At 39.5% G+C, this 24,935-nt stretch overlaps 1 protein-coding gene across 1 annotated transcript in view; it reads left to right on the top strand.

Moving 5' to 3' along the window:
* Positions 1-17,786, top strand: part of LOC145416277 (uncharacterized) — a 35,532-nt gene extending 17,746 nt beyond the window's left edge. The window contains exons 14-16 of the mRNA XM_080285274.1: positions 13,386-13,541; positions 14,675-14,758; positions 17,632-17,786. Coding sequence (XP_080141400.1) covers positions 13,386-13,541; positions 14,675-14,758; positions 17,632-17,786 — 395 coding nt within the window. The remainder of the gene's footprint in view (positions 1-13,385; positions 13,542-14,674; positions 14,759-17,631) is intronic.
* The last annotated feature ends 7,149 nt before the right edge of the window (positions 17,787-24,935 follow it).

Consider the following 24,935-nt stretch of genomic DNA (forward strand, 5'->3'; position numbering starts at 1 on the left):
TAGAAGTGTAAGTACAGTAGGGTGTAAGTAGGGTGTAAATAGAAGTGTAAGTAAGGTGTACATAGAAGTGTAAGTAGGGTGTAAAAAGGGATGTGAAATAAGGGTGTAAAAGTGTGTAAAATGGGGTGTGAAATAAGGGTGTAACTAAGGGTGTAAATAAGGGTGTGAATAGGGGTAACTAGGGGTGTAAATAATTGTAAATAAGAATGTAAATAGGGTGTACACAGAGGTATAAATAAGGGTGCAGGTGTGTAAATGGGGTGCAAATAGAGGTGTAAATAGGGGTGTAAAGAGGTGTAAATGGGGTGTAAAGAGGTGTAAATAGGGTGTAAAGAGGTGTAAATAGGGTGTAAAGAGGTGTAAATACGGGTATAAAGAGGTGTAAATAGGGTGTAAAGAGGTGTAAATAGGGTGTAAAGAGGTGTAAATAGGGGTGTAGAGGTGTAAATAGGGGTGTAAAGAGGTGTAAATAGGGGTGTAGAGGTGTAAATAGGGGTGTAAAGAGGTGTAAATAGGGGTATAGAGGTATAAATAATGGTATAAAAAAGTGTAAATAGGTGTGTAAATGGGGTGTAAAGAGGTGTAAATAGGGGTGTAAAGAGGTGTAAATAGGCGTGTAGAGAGGTGTAAATAGGAGTGTAAAGATGTGTAAATAGGGGTGTAAAGAGGTGTAAATAGGCGTATAGAGAGGTGTAAATAGGGGTGTAGAGAGGTGTAAATAGGAGTGTACAGAGGTGTAAATAGGGGTGTAAAGAGGTGTAAATAGGCGTGTAGAGAGGTGTAAATAGGAGTGTAAAGAGGTGTAAATAGGGGTGTAAAGAGGTGTAAACAGGGGCGTACAGAGGTGTAAATAGGGTGTAAAGAGGTGTAAATAGGGTGTAAAGAGGTGTAAATAGGGTGTAAAGAGGTGTAAATAGGGTGTATAGAGGTGTAACATAAGGTTCTCTTTTACAGGTGTACTACACGAAGGCTTAGTGTGCTGTTCAAGTCACACCACCACCACCACAACCACCACAATCAAATCGCCACCACCACCACCACCACTACCACAACCACCACAGACACATCCACACCACCACCACCACAGACAAATCCACACGACCACCATCACACCACCACCACCACCGCAGCACGCCATAAACACATCAACACCACCACCACAACCACACCACACCATAACCACATCACCAGCACCAGCACAACCATACAACCACACCAATGCTCCACCACCACAAAACACAACACTGTAGCTACAACCACATCACCACCACACCACCACACCACCACCACGCCACCACAGCTAAAAAAAAAATCCAGAAAGTTAAAAAAAAAAAAGGGAAAATGGTAAAAAAGATATAGATAAAGAAGAAGAAGAAGAAGAATTAAAGGAAAAAGAAGAAAAAGAAGTAAAAGAAAAAAGAAGAAGATGATGATGATGATGATGATGATGATGATGATGATGATGATGATGATGATGATGATGATGATGATGATGATGACGATGATGAAAAAGAAATGAAGAAGGAGGAGGGGGGAGAGGGAGGAGGAAGAGGAGGAGGAGGAGAAGGATTCCACACATCCACAAGCATCCCTCAGATTCTGCACACCTGATCATGTAAATCAATAATAATATTAATAATAATAATAACAATAATAATAATAATAATAATAATAATAATAATAATAATAATAATAATAGTATCAACAACAATAATAATCCCTAGGCACCAGTCCGTATAAAACCATATCCAATTCCACATCCACACCAGATCCACATCCATAGACACCAGGGCCGTGCGCAGGATTTTTGAAAGGGGAAGGTTAAAAAAAAAAAAGTAATAACTTAATATAGTTTATTCGCTTTATTTCATTCATTCATTCCTTCATCATGTAATTCAGTGTTGCCCCACGAGGAGCGTTGGATCCCGGGGCTAGGCAAGTTGGTCCTGACATTTAAGATGAGAGTGACCAGCCTCACTCATCCCTGAGTAGCATTACGTGAGCAATAAACCCCAACCATCCCTTGGATGTAAACCTGCACAGGCTCAATCCTATTGGAGCGCCTTAATTACCCACTGAACTAAGTAACGCCATACGGTAAATTTAGGAACTGTATTTGACTAAAGTACTGAAAGGGTACAAACTCAGGGTAATTTGCGCACTGAACTCTACAGAGCCTTGGAAGTGACAGCAATGTGGATGTCTTGGAAGTTAGGGCAATTCAGAGAGGATGAGTCTCTGTTATAAATATGGAAGGTGTTTCAGAATATCACAACTTTGCCCTAACAACTAACACACTAAATTGCTTTATATGTAGGAATGGAAGGTTAATATATCAATACAATTTTTATGCAATTTACTGAGGAAATAATGTTCACCGAGGAATTAACAGCCCAACACATCAAAACATCTGTCCTGAAAGAAATTCATTTTTTAGTTTAAGTTATCAGGTGATGATTGGCAATTTTTGAAATTGTGAACTCTCCAATTCGTTCTTTGTTATATTTTGTAGAAATTTTAAACTCCTTCTCTAATATTTTTCTATCTCGTAACACTCTTAACAGGATTTAATTATTTTAATGAGTTGCCTTTTTAGTATTATTTTCAATCGAATTCTTCATTCATTCCAAGTGAGGAGTTAACCCCCCAAACCCTCCCCCTTCCCCGTGTGCACGGCCCTGACTGATCTAACAGCATATCCACAAACAAATGTTTATGCACCGAATTATCCAGATGTCTACGTACACCAAATTATCCATACATAAAGTGTCTATGCACATCGAATCACCCAGTAAATAAACCCTGAGCACAGAATCATAAACAAACAAATAAACAAACAAATAAATAAATAAGTAATCCATGCGCTCCGAACTAAAAAAAAAAAATAATAATAATTATAATAATAATCCGTACGAATCGGGTCAACCGAAAGTAAATCCCCTGTCCGAAATATCGAAAAATAAACCCCTGAGCACCAAATCCAATAAATCAGTGTCCATAAAATCGCCACCAGATATATCTTGAGGCACCGATTCATAAAAAAACAAGAAGCGGTGCCAAGGCACAGCAAACCCGTCCCCGGCAGTCATTTTAGTGCTGACGTATAAACACAACATGATATCTAGTCAAAGATGTCACATATCAAATTTGGAGTAAATCGGGTGAAAATTGACGATGTTATGCCCCTTTGAAATTTTAGGCCCAACCCACCTGACGTTGACCCCCCTACCGTTAACTGGGGGGATGACCCCCCCTGATGTAATGAGGCATGTTATAGGATGTAGATTGGAAAGATGCACATTTAGGTTTTGGTTTCATGTCGATATGACGAATTTGAAAGGAGATAGGGCGAAAATACTTTTTTTTTTTTTTACATTTCTGGGGCCTACACAACCTGGGCCTTGGCCCAATATTTAATCAGGTGATCAGAATGTCATAGCCCATCATCCCTGTAATTTTAATCAAAATCGCACCAGTAGTTTTCGTGTAAAGTTGTTCATAGACAGACAGACAGACAAATCGAGTGAAAACAATACCCGTCCCCGAGCCCTTCCGGGGCGGGGAAAGGTAAAAAAAAATAATGCAGTATACTTCGACTTGCATAATCAATAATAATGAAGCATACAAAATCAATAATGGATGAAGAGTGAGAGACTCACGAGGAAAGTATATGTGAGTGAGGTGGAGGGGGGAGGGGGAAGAAGGAGGGAGGGACCGAAAATGCGATGCAGGGATGGAGTGGAGGGGCAAATGAGAGAGGGGGGGGGGTGTAAGCTGGGGGAACGGCAGTGAAATGGCGAGGGACTGGGCGACATGGAGGCGATTTGTGTGTGGCCACCTCCTAGGGGATTAATGGCTCTGGCTATATATAGATAAGGTAGACACTGAATACAAAAATCCCAGACAGAATCAGAAACTATTTTGCCACATGATTCTCTAGATTAACCGAGATTCACAAACTTCAATTTTCTATCATAACTACAGAGGAGGATTCTGATTTATCCTGTTTTCTCTGCCTCCCGAAAGCATTAAAAAATCACGCACTCAATTCTGACAGGGAAATGGTCGTAAGTTTGTTCCTTTCAGTCTGTTCTTATTACCCGGTACAACTACAACTAACTGCTAGAATTTCCCTCAGTTGAAATACACCGTCGGGGGAAGTTAATACAACCTAATTTCGAAAAGTCTACCAAGACACCCTTATTCTAAACTATATAACTGGTAAACAAAAATTCAGAACTTACCTCAAAATATTGATATTTTGATGAAGCCCCTCAGCTAAGCCTCCAGTAGTTTGTTTTGATGAATGCCTCTTGTTGCATTAGAAGCCGATGCAATTTGAAATGTACGATATTTTATTTTTCTAACAATAACAACGCAGTTATGATGAAGCAATTATTTTAGCCTTGTTTTGTAGTTTTTTTCTTTTTAGATCATATAGATAAAACGTTAATACAATGTCTTCATCGTTACGGTTTATTTGCTTTTGAATGATTAGGTTCTCCTGCCTTCCCTTTATGGAGCATTTTTTAGGACACAATATTAAGTCGAAATAGTTCCAGAGATAACATACAAGAAATTCTTATTGTGTTATTTTCAGAAATAAACTGGTGAGGAATAGGTGTCAGGGAACATTACATAGACTCCTCAGTAAATTTCAGTCCTAAGATAGACCACTACAGTAGCACATTGTTGATTGTAGTTCAAGTTTTTTCCGCAATCATCGTTGATATGCCTCACAACCAGTGCTTCAGACTCACGGTTTGGAGCGAGGGGGTTCATTATAATTTGTTGTGTGTGGTCTGCTGCGTGCACTCGTTTGATTTGGTACAGATGGCTTAATCATTCGCCGATATTTACAGGTAGATGGCGGGGTAATTTATCTAGCAAATATTTACCTAATGTAATCAATAAAACCGTATTCTCGTTGATTTTCGAGATTTCGTAACACCGTCGGCGATTTATTATGCCTATTACACCTTAATATTCTTGTATATGACTCACGGTACGTCCATAATAAAAGGCAATAAATAACATTCAAGAGAGTATTAAGGAACAACACAAAATAAAAATGAGATTGCTAAATAAGAGATGAGAAATCCTTTATCAAAGAAAATACGACTCCATATCACCGCATCAGTCACCTAAATTGATATCAAGCTTTTGGAAGGAAGATTTGTTAAATTATATAGTTTTACACGCTACCAAATCAGCTCACCTTCCCCACACTTGTAAATATCTGCACAATAACTGATCCATCTGTGCACTGAGCAAGACTGTATATCGTCACTTCACAACCTGATACTTCCTCCTCTGCTCACCTCTAAATAGAAGGTAGATTCACAGACAAACTTGCCATCACTTCCCCGTCGTAAAGAAGACTCGTATATGCAACCAGGGGAAAGAATGGAGAGGCACAGTCTTCCTCAGTGGCTTAGGCAGAGGGGTGGCCACGGACGTGTGAAATATGTTTGGTCACTCTGATTGACACTCTTATTTTCCTTCGATTCCACTGAAGAGTTCTTAGGCCATTCCATAGGTAGTTGACCTCCCCATTTCAAAAATAAAAAAATCCTCGCATCGCCCCTGATTTTCCCACGCGTCTTGTTCTTAGTACAAACGCAAGTCTTAAGTACCAGGTGGAACTGATCTAAGTCTGTTCAGGCCTAGATCTTCTCAAACCAGGAAATGTTACCCCTTCAGAGCTATGACGTCTTACACATTTTCTTCTTCGCACCACATCGTTTGGCCGCAGCAAGTATAAAATGAAACTTGGGTCCTCGAGGTGAAGGGACGAACATGGAAAAACCCTCACCCATCTTTGAGAAAATATATCGCTGCTGGTGTGTGTGTGTGTGTGTGTGTGTGTGTGTGTGTGTGTGTGTGTGTGTGTGTGTGTGTGTATGTGTGTGTGTGTGTGCGTGTAAATTATGGAGAATATAAATCTACCTCTACTGAGTACGAGATGCATATATAATGTGTTGGGGTGTCTCTTTTGCCGTGCTGTAAATTGCTGTGTGATTTACTGTACATATGTATCTGGTGCGTGTCTCCTTTGTAGTAAATTGCTGTGCCATTTACGATACAGCAACTATGGTGTATTCTAGAAGCATATACAACTAATGACTATCATCTAAAGCCCAATAGCCACTGCCTTCTAATTTAGTACAATAAAATGCGTGTTGTATTGAGCCTCGTGTCCAGTTCTTGCAATATTGTATTCTTGGTGGGTTTAGGAGAATTTCTGAGCACGTTTTCTTGATCAATTTATTTGTCATATAGTAATTCTCTCTCTCTCTCTCTCTCTCTCTCTCTCTCTCTCTCTCTCTCTCTCTCTCTCTCTCTCTCTCTCTCCCCAAGCCTTTGGTTCCTTTTTCCATCCACTAAAAAATAAATTAAAAAATATAATAAAAATCCTATGTAACATATACTTTCTAAACATTGATAAATTAAGTAAGGAAGGGATATGAGTGTGTGATAGACGGGATAAATCGCTAAGGAAGAGGCGATACGAAGCAAATCCACTAGTACAAGGCACCATTACCCCTGTGAACACATTCCTTGGTTTCCCTGCGTGAAATAAATGTGTTTTGGTCAATGGGATTTTTATTTTCTTTATACCTACCATTTGTTAAGGCTTTAGACGCCCGGATTCTCTCTCTCTCTCTCTCTCTCTCTCTCTCTCTCTCTACTACTACTACTACTACTACCACCACATACTGACATTGATTAGTAAGGAGCTGTAATCTCTCTCTCTCCCTCTCTCTCTCTCTCTCTCTCTCTGCTACCATGTATTGACACTGATTTGCAAGGTTACCAGCTGTGATCTCTCTCTCTCTCTCTCTCTCTCTCTCAGTATACCTCCCTAAACCTCCTTAACCCCATCAATCTAATATTTATAGCCAGTTTATTCTGACCCAGTTCCGTTAGATTAAAAAATGCTAAAAAAAAAACTATAATTCTTTAGGGGAAAAAATCAATATTTTCTGGCGATGAGAGAGAGAGAGAGAGAGAGAGAGAGAGAGAGAGAGAGAGAGAGAGAGAGGTCCCTAACCCTTTTAGTTCAGGTAATACCCAGGCGTAGTCAGATTGGAGGGTTGATTTTGACTAGTAACCAAGGAGACTCATTCCTAGCTCAAAAATAAGACCCCATCTTTTAACAAGCCACCACAACTTTTTATTCATGTGGTGAAAGTGGCCCAGTTCCCTCAGGTGATAACAAAGCTAATCAATAAAGGAGCAAGTGGTATTAAAGAGAGACGCCTCCATATGTCACGTCGATGAGGAGGAACAAGTGATATATTATTACATTATTGGAGGTATTCATTCCCACAGACATGAATGACCAACATTGTGAGGAAATTATATCTCATCTATCTATCTATCTATCTATACCTCTGTCTATCTAAGCTATTTACCTATTTATCTATTAGTCATCTATCTACTTATGTCTCCATCAATCTATCTATCTATATCTATATCTATCTACCTGTCTATCTATATCCACCCCTATCTATTTACCTATCTATCTATCTCTCTCTATCAGCCATCTATCTACTTATATGTCTCTATCAATCTATCTATCTGTCTACAGTATATCTATATCTATCTATCTGTCTATCTATATCTATATCTACTTTCATCAGTTTACATCTCTATCTATTTGTCTGTCTGTCTGTCTATCTATCTACCTTTCTATGCCTCTATCTATCTATCTATATCTACATCTATCTATTTGTCTATCTATATATCTATCTACCTACTCCTATCTATCTATCTATCTATCTACTCTTCTTTGTATCTATCTGTTTTTCTATTTGTCTGTCGATCTATCTGTCTATATCTATCCGCCACTCTATCTACATATCATTATCTATCAATCTATGTCTACTTACCTATCTATTTATCTACCTACCTATCTATCTATCTATCTACTCTTCTTTGTATCTATCTACCTATTTTTCTATCTATCTGTCTGTCGATCGATCTATCTATATCCACCAATCTATCTATCTATATTTCTTTATCTATCAATCTCTATATCTATCTCTTTACCTACCTATCCATCTATCTATTTATCTATCTACAGGGTGTCACAGAATTTGGAGCACTGATTTGGGATTATTCTAGGAGAAATTTTCAGCATAAAATCCTAGATCAACACTCAACCGTTTCGAAAGAGAGAGAGAGAGAGAGAGAGAGAGAGAGAGAGAGAGAGAGAGAGAGAGAGAGAGAGAGAGAGATATGCAAGGCAGTGGACGTAAGCGATTCCTACAATGAAGAGTGCACACTAGGACTGCAAAGATCACAACGACCATGTCAAAGGCTTCTTCAGTCTGCCTCTAACTTTCCCTGTGTCTGGGTATATGGTGGATTTTGGATTTTAAAAGTTCGTGTGTTCGTCTTCCTTTAAAATGGATGTTGCAGGCCTCCACTCCTTGGATTCCTTCTTTTTTCATGCAGGAAAACGTGGAAAAAATATAGTAACACGAACTGCAACATTTTTCAGTACGTATCCCTTTTTTCATTTGCAGGGAAAAATAAAAAAATATATATAACAACACGAACTGGGATATTTTTCATTACATATCCCTTTTTTTGATTAGCAGAAAAAGATGGAAAAATGTATATAACAACATGAACTGGGATACTTTTCAACACATATCTTTTTTTTTTTTATTTGCAGAGAAACATAGAAAAATATATATAACAATACGAACCGGGATATTTTTCAGTATATATCCATTTTTTTTTATTAGCAGAAAATAATGGAAAAAAATATATAACAACTCGAACTGGAATATTTTTCAGCACGTATCATCAGCGTTCCCATTTGTTATTACTGAAGGGAAGGATCGTATCTCTTGGCTGGCTATTAATATCACCTTTTGTGGATGAAGGCGAAACAGATGATCTCCATTGAAGAAATTTATAAAGCTTGGACTATAGAAGCCTCACCAAATCTGTATACGTCCTGGCTTTGGGATGCTATACTCCTTTCACTCTCACTTGGCCTAAAATTGCCAACTCTTCCTCTTGAATGCTGAGTCGTAGCAAGAGATTAACGCTAGACTGTGGTGCTAATCACGAAGACAGTGGAAAGTATGTAGAGCCGTAGGTGTATAGGATTGTTCCATTGTCGTGTGTGTGTGTGTGTGTGTGTGTGTGTGTGTGTGTGTGTGTGTGTGTGTGTGAATTGCTTTCAGTGACGATAATGGTATGTGAGAATGTGTGGGCGTGTGTGCGTGTGTGTGTGTGTGTGTGTGTGTGTGTGTGTGTGTGTGTGTGTGTGTGTGTGTGTGTGTTGCCATCCCTGCACACTCCACCACCAGCGCCACTCTCCTCACCACCTCCTCCACACACAGGTGCGTTCACTTTCACCCCACCCACTCGTTAAACCACCACCTGTAACGTCACCTGAAGTATTTTTGAAACCTAAATAAAATACATAATACAAACATACCAGATAGTTTTTTTTTTAATATACAACAACAATAATTTAATCAATACAATAGTGCAAAAAATACAATATATTTAATTAGTACGATAGATAAATAGAATATGGAGTTAACATCTATTTGACTCAGATCGCTTCGTGGTCAAGAATGAGCAGTGGAGTGTGATGGAGTGATCAAACCTGGGATTGTTCGTATTCTCGTCGTTTAAGGAAGCTCTCTAACACCTCTTCCTTGGTGATTTATTTCTGGATATTCTTGTCGGATAGGAAGCTCCCCAACACCTCTTCCTTAGCGATTTATTTTTAGATATTCTCGTCGGTTAAGGATGCTCCCTAACACCTCTTCCCTAGCGATTTATTTTTGGATATTCTCGACGGTTAAAGATGCTCCCAAACACCTCTTCTCTAGCGATTTATTTTTGGATATTCTCATCGGTTAAGGAAGCTCCCTAACACCTCTCCTCAGCGATTTATTTTTGGATATTCTCATCGGTTAAGGAAGCTCCCTAACACCTCTTCCTAAGCGATTTTATTTTTTCGGATATGGCTGGTTAATATCCTTTTGTACATTATTTATGCAGAGTATGGCGATAGTGGAAGGATTTACGCAACACAAAAGGGGGCAGCAAGAGGGTTAGTAAACAAAATAAATCGCTTAGGAGAAGGTGTTAAGGAGCTTCCTAAACTGACGAGAATACGGCCTGGGTGACTGTACTAAGAGCCTGAAGGTTTGTTCGTGCTGGTGTGAGAGAGAGAGAGAGAGAGAGAGAGAGAGAGAGAGAGAGAGAGAGAGAGAGAGAGAGAGAGAGAGAGAGAGAGAGAGAGAGAGACCTTTATTCTATATTCCGTCTTTTCACCCTGGCTTAACGCTATCATCTTTGCTTATTTATCTATTTATCTATCTATCTATCTATCTACCTGTCTATTTTTATCTCTGTACAGGAAGAAGTGAAGTATGAAAGTGACCGTAATGGTGATGGTGAAAGTGACCGTATTGGTGATGGTGATGGTGATGGTGGTGGTGGGCGGGAAATCAGACAATGCCCTTATCGTGGCTCCCGGCATGGCTTTACAAACATCCCACATCCACTCCACGAGGACGGTCAGGACGACGTGTAAGTAGAGAGAGATTTTAGAGAGTAATAAGACGGTAGAGAGAGTAGAAAGGCGATAGAGAGAGTTGAAAGGCGGTAGAGAGTAGAAAGACGGTGGAGAGAGTAGAAAGACGATGGAGAGAGTAGAAAGACGGTAGAGAGAGTAGAAAGGGGGTAGAGAGTAGAAAGGCGGTAGAGAGTAGAAAGGCGGTAGAGAGAGTAGAAAGACGGTAGAGTAGAAAGGCGGTAGAGAGTAGAAAGGCGGTAGAGAGTAGAAAGGCGGTAGAGAGTAGAAAGGCGGTAGAGAGAGTAGAAAGGCGGTAGAGAGTAGAAAGACGGTGGAGAGAGTAGAAAGGCGGTAGAGAGAGTAGAAAGGCGGTAGAGAGTAGAAAGACGGTGGAGAGAGTAGAAAGGCGGTAGAGAGAGTAGAAAGGCGATAGAGAGAGTAGAAAGGCGGTAGAGAGAGTAGAAAGACGGTAGAGAGAGTAGAAAGGCGGTAGAGAGAGTAGAAAGACGGTGGAGAGAGTAGAAAGGCGGTAGAGAGAGTAGAAAGACGGTAGAGAGAGTAGAAAGACGGTAGAGAGTAATAAGACGGTAGAGAGAGTAGAAAGGCGGTAGAGAGAGTAGAAAGGCGATAGAGAGAGTAGAAAGGCGGTAGAGAGAAAGTAGAAATGGAGAAGAAAGACAGTAGGGAGACAGTAAAACCGTGTAAATCAATAAAGCACCTTCTCTTCCTTATTCTTCTTCCTAAACTCGGCCTAAAACTGCCATCTCTCCACCTTGAATGCTGAGCTGTGTATTAACATTATGATGTTAATCACGAAGAAGTGCTGTGGAAAGGACGCAGAGCCATAATGCTGTCTGTTTCTGCCACGGAGTTATATGAAATGAGATGTAAAACTATGAAAATCTGAGCCAAGATAGAGCGAAATGAGTAGAGTATTTTTGGTGGTGGAGAGGGGCGCCTTCACGTGGTGGTACTGATGTAAGTGTGTGGTTTCGCTGCCTGGTTATACAAATGTCCCACAACTCCCTACCTATCCCCCGAAAGGAGTATTGTAGACTGCAGAAGGGCAACTTAAGCCTGCAGTCCACTGGGTCCACGTCAAGATGAACCTGGAATAACAAAAACAACAAACAAAAATAACACCAAAGACAACACCAAAGAATAACAATAATAACAACAATAACAAACACCAACAATAACAACAATAACAAACACCAACAATAACAACAATAACAAACACCAACAATAACATCACCCAACAACGAAAACAGCAACTACACCAACAACAACCAGTCCTTTGAATCAGGATGTGAGTTCTTGTGCTGCGTATCGTGTTCTAGGGAAAGAATTGGACTCAGCAGTTGATCGTCTACCCAAATCCCTCTACAGGCGAGTGCAAAATGTTGTGTCTGGTTTTGGTGGAGTGTAAGGCAGCGACAGTTGAAATTGCATCCAGTGAAATATTTTGCCACACCAGCCGCAATGAAGTGATCTCCCTCTCTCTCCTTCCGAATGTCAACACCACGTCATTCTACTGGAAAGGTGGGTTGGGATTTTGGGAGCTAGGGCTATGGTACGAGTGGATGGTGAACTGAGTGAGTGCTTTGATCTAAATGTGGGACTGAAACAGGGATGTGTGATGTCGCCATGGCTCTTTACTATATTCATGGATGGGGTTGTGAAGGAGGTGAAGGTAGGGCAGTGGATGTGGGGGTGGCTCCAAGGAATGAGGGTGAGGTGTGGAAGATTCCGGTGTTGCTATTTGCTGATAATACAGTATGGTTGAGTGAAGATGAATGAGAGTTGCAAGGTTTGGTGAATGAATTTGGTACAGTGTGTAAGAAGAGGAATCTGAAAGTTAACGTAAACAAGAATAAAATTATGGTGTTTGAGAGGAATGAAGTCACAGAATGCACAGTGAGGTTGGATGGTGAGGATATGGAGAATGTGAGTGCATTCAAGTACTTGGGTAGTGCGATGAGTAAGGATGGAAGTTTGGGGGATGATGTGCTTGAACGGTTACGGCAGGGAAGGTAGGTTGTTGGTTCATTGAAAACAGTGATGAGAAGTAGGGAGGTGAGTATAGAAGTTATGAAGTCACTGCATGATAGTACTGTGATCCCTTCCCTGACGTATGGACACCAGGCGTCGACCTTGTTAGAGGAGAACAAGTCAAGAGTGAGAGCAGTGGAAATGAGTTACCTGAGAGGAGCATGTGGAGTGACATGGAGGGACAGGTTGACGAATGAAGAAGTGAAAGACTGTTGTGGGGTGGATGTGGATGTGATTGAGAGAATTAGGAGAAATACACTGAGGTGGTTTGGACATGTGGACAGAATGGAGAATGAAAGACTGACTAAAAGAGGGTGTATGTGGGTGAAGTGGAGGGAGGGAGAGGGAGTGGGAGACATAGGATGAGGTGCAGGGATGGAGCTGAGAGGTATATGAGGGAGGGGGGAGTGAGCTGGGGGGAGGGCAGTCAAATGGTGGGTGACAGAGTGACTTGGAGGAGTTTTGTCTGCGGCCACCTTTTGCGGGATTAGGGCGTCGAGCTATAGACAGATAGATAGATAGATCATCATCATTGCAATCGTCATCATCATCATCGTTGTCCTCGTCGTCCTCGTCGTCATCATTATTATTGTTGTTATTATTATTATTATTATTATTATTATTATTATTATCATCATCATCATCATCTGGAAAAGTGGGTCCGTTCTTTGCACAGAATGATTATTTTCAACGTCCAGTTGTCCTTTATACTTCCCTATTCTTCATTCACCTTAACGTTTTTTCTTTTCTTTTTTTTTCTTTCTTTTTATTTCAGAGTACGAGAGGGTTGGATGGCGCCAGTACCGGGTGGGACTGGAGAAGTTAAACTGGTTCCAAGCCTTAGAAGTGTGCCAAGCGGAGGATGCCCGTCTGATGGTGGCCAACACTGACATATATAAACAGGACATCGCCTCACTACTCCAAACATACCGTGAGAAATTAAGTTACGGTTCATTTATATCTCACAACCATGAATATATAAAGAGGGAATGACCACTACCCGATATTATCGTAATGAATACCGTCAGAATTTATTACAATCATGAATATATATAAACAGGACATGGCCTAACTACTCCACATACACACATACCGTCATGGCGTAAGTAATATCCTTAGAGTTTATTATCTCCATCGAACATCAGTGATTCCTAGCAGACATACAGCAAGGTCATCACTTCACGAATCGAAACCTACCGTAAGATTGTCAGAGGTTTATTTATTTTACACATCATTGATTCGGGGAGAGCACAAGAAATCATTTTCGTCTTAACGATTTATACAGACAGACAGATAGACAACCAGACAGACAGATAGATAGATAGATAGACAGATAGACAGAAATAGATAGGCAGACAAACTAATACTGATTACTTTTTTATATTATATTATATCAATATAGTTGGGCTCAGTGACGTACGGTGGACAAAAAGATGATATGCAAATTAAATCGCTGAGGAAGAGGTGCCATGTAGTCTTCTCTGTCACCTTGAATACGACCCAAGCAACGACAGAGAGAGAGAGAGAGAGAGAGAGAGAGAGAGAGAGAGAGAGAGAGAGAGATGGACAACTGATGAGAAATAACTCGAATTTTGGAGACTGTTCCCTGCTCCACCTTGGGATGAAACTCGCGTCCTCTCAGACAACACCACCACTTCGCTAACCACTTGACCACCACCTCCCCAGTACGCTTGGCGTTCCGGTGGCCGTAAATATAAGCGATTTGTTTTCATCTGACGGAACTGGGACACTCAATTAGCCCAAAAAATACGTTGTGGTTCCGTGAAAACTCAGTGAGGTTTAGTTCTGAGGTAGGAATGCGTCTCCTTGGTTACTAGTCAAATCAACCCTATAATCTGGCATCTGGCATCAACTGAACTGAAAGAGGTTAGTGTTGTCAGGTTTGAATGTAGTAGCAGTAGTAGTAATAGTAGCAGCTAGTTGAGCGAAATTTGTAAAGCCAGGCAGTTGAGTGGCCTTGTTATATCAATACCACCACACAAAGGTGCCCCTCTGCAGCACCGAGCACCAAATCAATGCACTCTACTCGTGTACTATTTTCAGAGCTGGGAGAATGCTGGGTTGGACTCTTTGCTGACCACGAAGAGCTGGGTAGAGACGGTGACCCCTGGTGGATTTATATCAATGGTAGGTATCAAGGCGGGTTCAGATTTAAGCAGAGAGTGTTAGAAATACACACACACACACACACACACACACACACACACACACACACACACACACACACACACACACACACACACACACACACACACACACACACATACACACACACATAGATAGATAGATAAATAGAGATATAGATAACTTTCAAAGGCATTTTTTCCTGAATTCACCATTACTTGTGAAAAAGGGGAGGATAACTGAAGTGACAACGATTTCTTGTGTTGCTTGACGAGTTCACTGCATTGTGTTGTTTTCTATTTTTGGTGGGATAATTGTAGCGCTAATACTGAAGAGGGACGCCATCACACAGTATTTGAGACGTCAATTATCGGAGGTTAGGAGCAGAAAAAAAGAAAAAAGAAAGAAAAAGAAAAAAAATAAGAAAAACATAGTCAAAGATTTGCGCCTTTCAAAATACTGCATCCCGGTACCAACATGAATTTTTGTGGTAGCTTGTATTTTTAAACGTAGCTCAACAATTATGTACTGTAATGTTATAAGAGTAACTGGTGACGTCTTCTGGGATTGCAGTTATTGTACGGAAGACACCCTCCAAACTATATTCGTAATTCATTCATTTGAATCAGGCATTGATTTCCTTCTTTTGCAACTAATATCTCGCAGGTCAGTGGTAGAATAAGACAACTCTGTGACTTTGGATTCCTTTCCCAGCACTTCTCGTGACTAGCATCATACTCTGAGATTCATTTCTCGCCACACCACAACATTCATGATGGACGAATTGCAATTTTATGCCTAATTAAAGTAAACAGAACATAAATTACTAAAGAACCCGAAAAGTACTAGTACAGATACCATGATCATATTAAAGTGTGATACTTTAATGATCTGCACGATATTTTCTGTCAGTTTTTAAGAAAGCAAGTCATTTTAGTAAATAAGCCGCGTACTCTTTACCGTGTAGTTAGCAAATGTTTTTGAGTCGTGGACTTACTGAATGTTAATGGTGTTTAGTGTGGTGGTTATTGTAATGTTTGCCCATGTAAATTCACATCTTTTCTAATCTCTTTCCCATACAAAACACATTCATATCATGTACAGTAATAATAATAATACCGGTACAATATTTAAAGCAATGCAGTTGGAATACAATGGAAAGGGGGTGGGGGATAAGTTTACAGAAGAATGGAAGAGATGAAAATTAACACTTACGTAAGGGGGTGTCGGCCATCATACATGGTCTCCACTCGCTTTCCTCCAGTGCTGAACAAGAAAAGGCTTCCGGAAGCAATGCGAGTGCTGGTGCAATCGCCAGCAGAATCACAAATTTCACTCTCATACTGTAGACTGTAACTTTTTCTACGGATCCAAAAGCTCGGACACCTGCCTTGTAACTATCACCGAATCTACCACCTTCACACAATAGTTTTTTTTTTTTTTTCTGTATTTTCAAAAACTCAATCATAAGCCATGCAACTATCACCGTGAACTATGTAGTAATGTTCAGTTTCTTGCATGTACTTGCTATGTAACCCAAGTAATTAGTTCACCATGACATTCAGATTAACACTTTTGCCTCCTCAAGTATCACTGATCACTATGAGCTTTGAAAAGTCTTCCTTGCTATACTCAGAACATGGATGGCCCATAACTCGCAGGGACACGTTTACCTGTTGAGCAGCTCTTGTAATCTTTGCCTGAGTTGAAAATTTCTTCGCCGTTTTTGTCCCTAGTCTGTGAATACTGTCCATTTCTCCGCCCCTAAAATGTACTAAGGCTATCAGTCTCACTTCTGGGCACAAACAAGGAACTGTGAAAGGGGAAAAAAAAAAATACTGTCTGCGATACTTCCCTGGCGGTCGGCTGAAGGACTGAGACTGACACTAAACAACCAGGGGATCGTGAGCGCACTGTGGTTGACTGAACGGCCTACAAGCCACAAGGTACGTATGGCGGCGCGTCATTAGCTCTCGCCGTGTGACCCCCAAGGAGCATCTAACCCCTTCTTGACCCCAGAGGTGGCACTTTTATTTCGTGACGGAAGATTCCCGATACCTGAGCACGGCAGTGTCACTCGACGATGGAAATACACTAGAAAATTGCTACTTTAGATCTTATTAGGGGTCCCATTCTGGGCTCCTAGATACTGCCTAAAACTGTAAAGGAACTGAGAATACAGCGATTTACCTTACTCAGTTTAGCCATGAGCGACACTTAACCTTCTCTGGAAATAGACGCCTCACATATCTGGCAAAAATAGCTCTCTCTCTCTCTCTCTCTCTCTCTCTCTCTCTCTCTCTCTCTCTCCTTTGAAATTAAACTCACCTCAAATCTGCCCTATTATGAAGTGAAGGGGATGAGGTGTTCTGAGGAGGAAAGAGAGGCAGTTGATGCTAAAATAGTATGATCTGTGTACGTTATAATTACCTTTGATAACATTACAGGAAGTTTGTTTAATTTCTAAGTACAGTTTTCTTACAACGTACAACAAAAATCGATTGACGTAACACACACACACACACACACACACACACACACACACACAAATTAATAGAGAGAGAGAGAGAGAGAGAGAGAGAGAGAGAGAGAGAGAGAGAGAGAGAGAAAGGAGCTCGAAGAGACCCATTTCAGTCATAGAATTTTGCTGATATAACTAGTTCATATTCCCATCGGTTGAGGAAGCTCCTTAGTAAATTTTCCTTGCCGTTTTTTTTCTGAATGAGATACGTTCATATAATTTCGTGGGATATTTAAGCAAACTATATCAGTATGCCACAACAGCGAGTAGTGAAACGTAGTATGGTAGATCACCTAGTAAATGATGTTAAGTTTCCTAACCCTTCCTGAATACCGCTCTAACTCTCTCTCACCAGGCTACAAAGTGCGGTCATCTATCAGGCCAGCAACTATGTACATAAGGTGCTTCCGTGCTGTCGCCGCCACTGAAGCAACCAGTGATGTAGTCTTCACTAATGCTGATAAGCTCTGTGCCACTCCCCTACCTTACATCTGCCAGCGAGACAACTGACTTAAGATCAGAAAGGTAGACAGCCTGCCAGCTTTTTACTCAGACTGTCCTTCATACTTTTCCTTCTTCCTCTGTCCCACCTCTTCCAGGTTATTCACCCCGTCTTTATGATGATGATGATGATGATGATAATGATAATAATAATAATAATAATAATAATAATAATAAAGACCATTAGTTTAAGGTACCGCGTGAATCTTGTTTTATCCTTCCTGCTCGTACCAGAGCCCCTTCACTCGGTTTCTCTGTTTGTTTGTCTGTCTGTCTGTTAACAACTTTACGCGAAAACTACTGGTGCAATTTTGACTAAAATTACAGGGATGATGGGGTATGGCTTTCTGATCACCTGATTAAATTTGGGGAGACTGGGCCAAGGCCCAGGCCCCCAAAATGTAGAGTGTACAAATCAATTTTTCGCCTTAACTCCTTTCAAATTCGTCATATCGACATGAAACTAAAACCTAAAGGTGCATCTTTCAAATCTGCATCATATAAAATGCCTCATTACATCACGGGGGGATCACCCCTCAGTTAGCAGTAGTGGGGTCAATGTCAGGTGGGTCGGGCCTAAAATTTCAAATGGGCTTAAAATTGTCAATTCTTACCTGATTTGGTCCAGTTTTGATATGTGACATCTATGATTAGATTATCCTGGTGTGTTTATACGTCAGCACTAAAATACCTGCCGGCGATGAATTTGCTGTACCCGGCACCGCTTCTTATTCTCATATTTTTCGTCTATGGCTTTGTCGCAAGCTACACAAAACTGAGTAGAAGCGATTGATTGAGACGGAGAGGGTGAGCAAGGGAGACTGAAAATAAGATGGAGAGTTAAGGTGTATCTGAGTGAGGCGGTGTGTGAGTTGGAGAGTGGGCAGACTGATACTTATGGCCACCCCTCCCTGGATTAAAGCATCTGGCTATAGATACAGATAGTTACAATAATCCTGATACTTCTATTGATTTTTTTCTCGCTCGTTATATAAAAGTAATGTCCGATATAAAGGGTCAAAATTGTTCAAAACACATTGGAAATGCCAAATTGAGCTTTAGTAACCACCCCAAGGATCTGGAAGTTTTTATGAAGACCATAATTCTGGTATCGCCTGTTTTAGCTTAGTATAACCATCCATTTTTTTTTTTCCGGAGGGGGGAGAGGGGTTACATATTCCCTAAATCACCTACCATACCAGGTGAATAAAATATACTGGTCTATCTTGTGGTAATATCCTCTTTTATACGCCAGTGAGGCAAATGAACTTTTGTCACTACTCCAAGGAGGAGGAGGATGCTTTTGTTACACTATAGTTGTTTGCGTCCACCTTATGGAACTGAAATGGTAGTAGCAGTAGTTGTGGCAGCAGTAACTGTAACCCCTGGTTCATCTGATGTGAACCCAGTAGACTATAGGCTGAAGTTGCCCCCTGCTGCAATCCACCATCCCCCTTTCAGGGAATCGAGGAGGAGCTGAGGGACATTTGCATAACCAGGCAAAGGAGCCACCCAGCTATGTCAGTGCCATCACAAGAAGGCACCCCTTCCCAACTGGGAAAGCCCTACAACTTGGGTACTGGGTCATCGTTGCATGAAATTCAATTAGCCTTATTTGTGAAATAGGAATGAGTCTCCCTGGTCACTAAAAAAAAAAAAAAAAAAAAAAAAAAAAAAAAAAAAATCTCCAGTCTTAGTCCATTTGACCTTTATAAGTGCCTAACTGTTAATATTGGTATCATTACCCTCTCACGGTCAGAACTAGTCTAGTGTTGTAATCCAGCTAATGCCAGATGATTTTATTTAGCTGAGAGTAAGTGTAGCAGCCTGAGTGTTATACGAGTACTGATACCACTAACTCATTCATGGTTGGGACTACTCCAGTACAATATAGTATTCTACTCCAGCTAACACCAATCATATTCAGCTAAGAGTGATTCAAAGAAGCCTAATAGTGTTAATAAAATCCCAGTTACAAATAACACAGAGGCATTTATTCAGCTTAGTTAAGAATATACAAAGTTATGATAGCCAGCATTTACACGATGTCTGAGGTGTTTGAATGAGATGTTTCATGGTGAGGGATTGAGTAATGGCAAAATAAAAGTGTTGTTTTTTTAAGTTAGTTATGTACATGCTATACACTATCTTCTTCGTCACCACCAAAAAATTTAAGAACTGTACTTTTGTTATCATTATACATCCCACTACACAAGAAAGTTCAACACTATGATACATACCAAAGGATGCTGACACAACACTAAAGGCCACATCCACAGTCGCTGATTTTTTTCTTTTTATATGATTTCTAACAAAATCATCACTTCTCTGTTCTGCTGAGAGTGATACTGGCAGTGATGTTGGCGAGTGCACTAACCATTAATTACATATGCATTATCAGAACATTATCATCAGCATTATTGCAACAGTTCTTTGGTTCCTTCTTCCTTGAAAAAAAAACAAAAAAAAAAAAAAAAAAGAAAAAAAAAAAGTTACCATGGAGACTTTCATAAGCTCCATCATAAACAAGTTATATGGAATCCTCAGGATGCTCCATAATTATCATTAAAATTATTACAGTAGAATAGTTACCAGAGAATAAGCTCTATTTCTCCCCAGTAAGGCATAACATTTGGGAGGATTCTTTTTACTGAGATAAAGATTAACATGTAACGCACTCTATTCACTGAGAAGCATGAACAGTTAACATGAACGTTACTCATTACATGAATTCCTTACTAAGTTCCATACCATTACCAAGAGAATTACTGGAATATCCATCATGTAGTTCTTAGGTACTTCTACATGTCCCCAATACTGTCAAGATTTCTATACTGGAGTATTCTTTTCATTGAGCTGTATGCAACTCGACTGTGGAAGTGACCCTAACACCCAATGAATATTATATTAGAAGAGGACAGAGCTGCTCAGTGGCTGCCAAAGTTCACCAAAACACTCCTGGAGTGGGATTCCCAGGCACATTTACAACTAATTCCCTCTTATAACTTAAGATCTGTTTTAACATGACACATTAAGAAACTCGGGGAAATTCTTTACTCTCCTGTTCTTAGCTTTCCTGCTAAAAAAAATCTTGGTTATGATAATTTGCTTCTCATAACTAAATTTTTTCTGCAGGAAGGACTACAGTATAGTTTTTCACCTTAACTTGGGCCTAGATGTTTGTCACAGCTAAGAGATAGAAAAGAACAATGCTGTTGCCCTACACCTTTCCTACGGCACTTCATGAGCAGCAGCATATTCTAGCATTAATCTATCGTTGCAGCTCAGTATTTATGGAGGAAGGACAACAATTATAGGCGAAGTTAAAGCAAAAAGAGTACAGGAAAGTTGAGTGCAAAATCTTCTAAAGTCTCATTCTTCTTGTACAAGTAAATCCAAGTTACAAGGAGGAATTTATCATAACTCTGTGAATCCTGGGTCTGGTTTAAGTTGGTCAAAACAACACTTGCGGTATCACATGAGCAGAGATGATAAGATGCCATTCTCAGTTCACTTTGAAGAAACACTCATGGCTTATTGATTGGCTGACATGGGGTAAACGTAAGGGACATTATGAACATTATTTTGGACTGTGTTGCAATGAAGGAGCCAAACAAACAACCATGAATACATAAAAGCAAAAAGTTACATAGAAAGTTCTCGTATTATGTCTCCACATTGATGTTCTTTTCCTGCTAATATCAGTAAACACAAACATCGTCTCACTAACTTCCACTGTTATTCATTAACCTGACCTGCAAGTTTCCCCTATATTACAGTATCCTCTGTATGGAGAAAATTACAGAACAAACCTGAAATATGACAAGATTTAACTCGTGCTGTTCTTATTGCATGTCAGAGTTTTTTTTTTTTTTTTTTTTTTCCCATAGATTTAGTTCTGCAAATAAGGGGAACTAGGAAGTCAGCTTAATGTGAATCAATAAAACTTTATTTCTGCTATTTACGGAGGAACTGATAGCAAATTAAGAACATAAAACTGGTGAGACATAGCAAGAACTCTTTGTACTACTTATGACATTGTTGAGTACCATTTAGATTTCAGTATAATTATACGTATGCATTTCTAACCCATCCCTTATAATTAGGTTTAAAGAACAATAATGTGATTTAAAAAAAGGCCACAGTCTTAGTAAGCATACAAGAATTACAAAGTATGGTAGTGCTCATGTTCTTATTACATCTGTGGCCTTTAATTAGTCATTGTTAACACAGCAAGCTGTTGTTTGTATGGCTCCCGTCGCTTGTGTTAAAAATGCCAGCCATACCCCCCATGAAAGACTGTGAGGTTATGAAAGACTAAGTGCTCTCTCTTCTCTCCCCGCTACACTACAGTCAGCCCTCACATAGGGTCTCGGATGTGTGCTGACAAAATGCAACTTAAAAATGAATCAATTTAAAGTGGGACGTGATTCTTACATTTCATGATGAAGTGCGACTTGCTTCATCTGACTCAAGACTGGGTGGGTTAAAGCACGGAAAACATTTATTCCCGATTTCAAAACAATTTTAATAATGAATCACTGGGCAACTTAAAAATTAATCAATTTAAAGCGAGACATGCTTCTTCCGAATCATAACAGAGAGGCTTAAAACATTAAAACAAAAACTTATTCACTTATTCCTGACTTGAAAACAACTATATATTGAGTCCAAGGCAACTCTAAGTGAATAAAATGCATTAATTCATTAGCAGCACAATAAAACAAATCAACTTTTGGCAAAACAGCTCTGAGGACTGACTGCATATCATAGAAATACACGGGACACCTTTGGCTGTTTGAGATCTTCCTGACTTGGTGAACTGCTTCCAAAAAACAGCAAAACTATTACAAAAGAAAAAAAAATACTAACCCATTCACCCCGGGGACATCAGATTAGTTTATTCTTGATCTCCTGATGATTTTATTCAGATCACAGTAGATTTTTTTTCAAACTGGAGGGGTCTGACATAGTTTTCATCAACCCCTTCACTGTGAAAGACTCTTCCTTATTCAAACATAATCATCTTGATTAATTACTCGGTTAAAAAACACATCACCTGACTGAAGGATACCCTTTCACTCCAGTGGCTTATATTCACATTTATTCTTTTTATATCCAGACTATTTTATTCAGCTTTGGAAGATATCCTATTAGTGATGGGGTTAATGAAGGCAACATCCAACCCATTCAATTGAAAAATCCTCCACCAAGTTTAATGCAACCATCTACAGATACCAAGAATAAATGAACATCACTGAAACAGAGGGGTTAAAAGTGATAATGAACATTCTCATAACACATGCATAGACAGTTTGTGCTCATCACTGTAACTGATGTGTATATATACAATCTTTAACATGCAATTTTTCGCAATAATTAAACATTTGAAAGGCTTTATATCCTATCCTGAATTACTGCAGTCCCCTACAGCACAGAAAGGTGTAATTTTACTTTCTGAAACTAAAATGTACACCTTAGGCTGTACAAATGTACTACCTACCGTAATTCATTCCACACTGATGTGTAAACAGTCCAGTCAAATTCTAGCAACTGAGTTGGAATGGTTCCTGACAAATACTGTGACACCATCTCTGTAATAAGTGGGTTTTGTGTATTTGTTGTTACTCCCTCACAACCTTCTTTGCATAAACACTCCTGAGCACTTGCCCTTAAAGCTTTGGGGGGCTGGCAAGCAATAATGGTCCTTAAATGCTACAGGCTAACCAACGCATTCTGTGCATCACTGCTCTTACATTACTAATTCCCTTTAAATCAATAACATTAAGTATCTATAAGTCAAAACATTACTGGAGAATATTTCTGATACGTGTTAAAGAAGTAACAATTTCATTCTGGGATTTAGTCAAATTATAAGTGGCACAGAAGGCTTTATAGCATTTCTTTCAATGAGATTTATTTTGCAGATTACATTTTAATATTCTCTTGTATTTATATTGCCTTAAATCCAAAGATAGTTTGCCTCAGTAACGTACAAGTTTATAAAGAGGTGAAATATGCAGCAGGAATGATCTTGTACGCTCTATATGCCATTTAAATTTCAATACAGTTAGCACAGTAACATACATGATGATAAGGTGTAATATGCAGGATAAATCGCTACAGATGATGTGTTATGAAACCTCCTAAGCCACTCAGATATTTGACCTTAACACAATAATGCAAGTAAAGCCTGAAGTGTGAATCTTGCCGATGAGGAAGAAGGTATAAGAGCAATAATACACATGACCCACGGCTGGCTGGCCCTACTGTTAAAACACTATACACACAGCAACAGCCTCTGACAGGTCTTCTACAGAGACAAACCAGACTGCTGCTTCTAACATAAGTCTTTACAAGTACTGTATACCAGGCGCTGACTCCTGCTATAAAACATAACCAAGGCAGGTGGGAAAAAAACAGATGTTAATGAATGGATGATGTGAGGAATACTAAATTAGATCTTGGTATATGATGAAAAGGCAGAAGAGACATTACTCAGTTATAGGTAATATAATAAATGGGTAAATACCAATATACTAATATAAAACAAATGGCCATACACAATATAACACTGTAAAAAAAGAAAAATGTGTTTTTAGAGAAACAGCAAGCACAAAGCTAACTTCAACTCACAGTATTCAGTGAAACTTGAAGACTAATAACAATAATAAATTTACGATTTCTGGTTTATGAGCAGATTCCATAATAAGTGTAGTACAGTATTATTATTCCACATCCAACAAATAACCATAAACATGTCCATCTGCACACCATTTCACACTAAGTACATACTGGTATTCTTATGCACAGTTAATAGCTTAATTCCTGTCTGCTATCAAATGTATCCACAATTTTGGGTTCCTTATAGAGTTTTTTTTTTTTTTAAATCCAGAACACATATTGGTTTTAATCTTTTAATTGGCTATGGACAAATGCCTGTTACCCTAATGGCTTTATTCTAGTTGGCATAAGAGACTTCACAGAAAATCTTCCTTGGCAAATTCTTTAACATCTTTACAGTGCCCCTCCCCGTAAAACAAATAACTCAAAGTCAAACGGCCACCCCATGCGGGATTATGGCGTCTGGCAATAGATAGAATAGATAGACATTTCTTTAAACTTCTTAAATATTACATAAATCTGTTTAATAATGAC

This window comes from Coenobita brevimanus, chromosome 105 (genome assembly GCF_032717465.1).
Source record: "Coenobita brevimanus isolate Jiangsu-jjx chromosome 105, ASM3271746v2, whole genome shotgun sequence".
In the NCBI taxonomy this organism is placed as follows: Eukaryota; Metazoa; Arthropoda; class Malacostraca; order Decapoda; family Coenobitidae; genus Coenobita; species Coenobita brevimanus.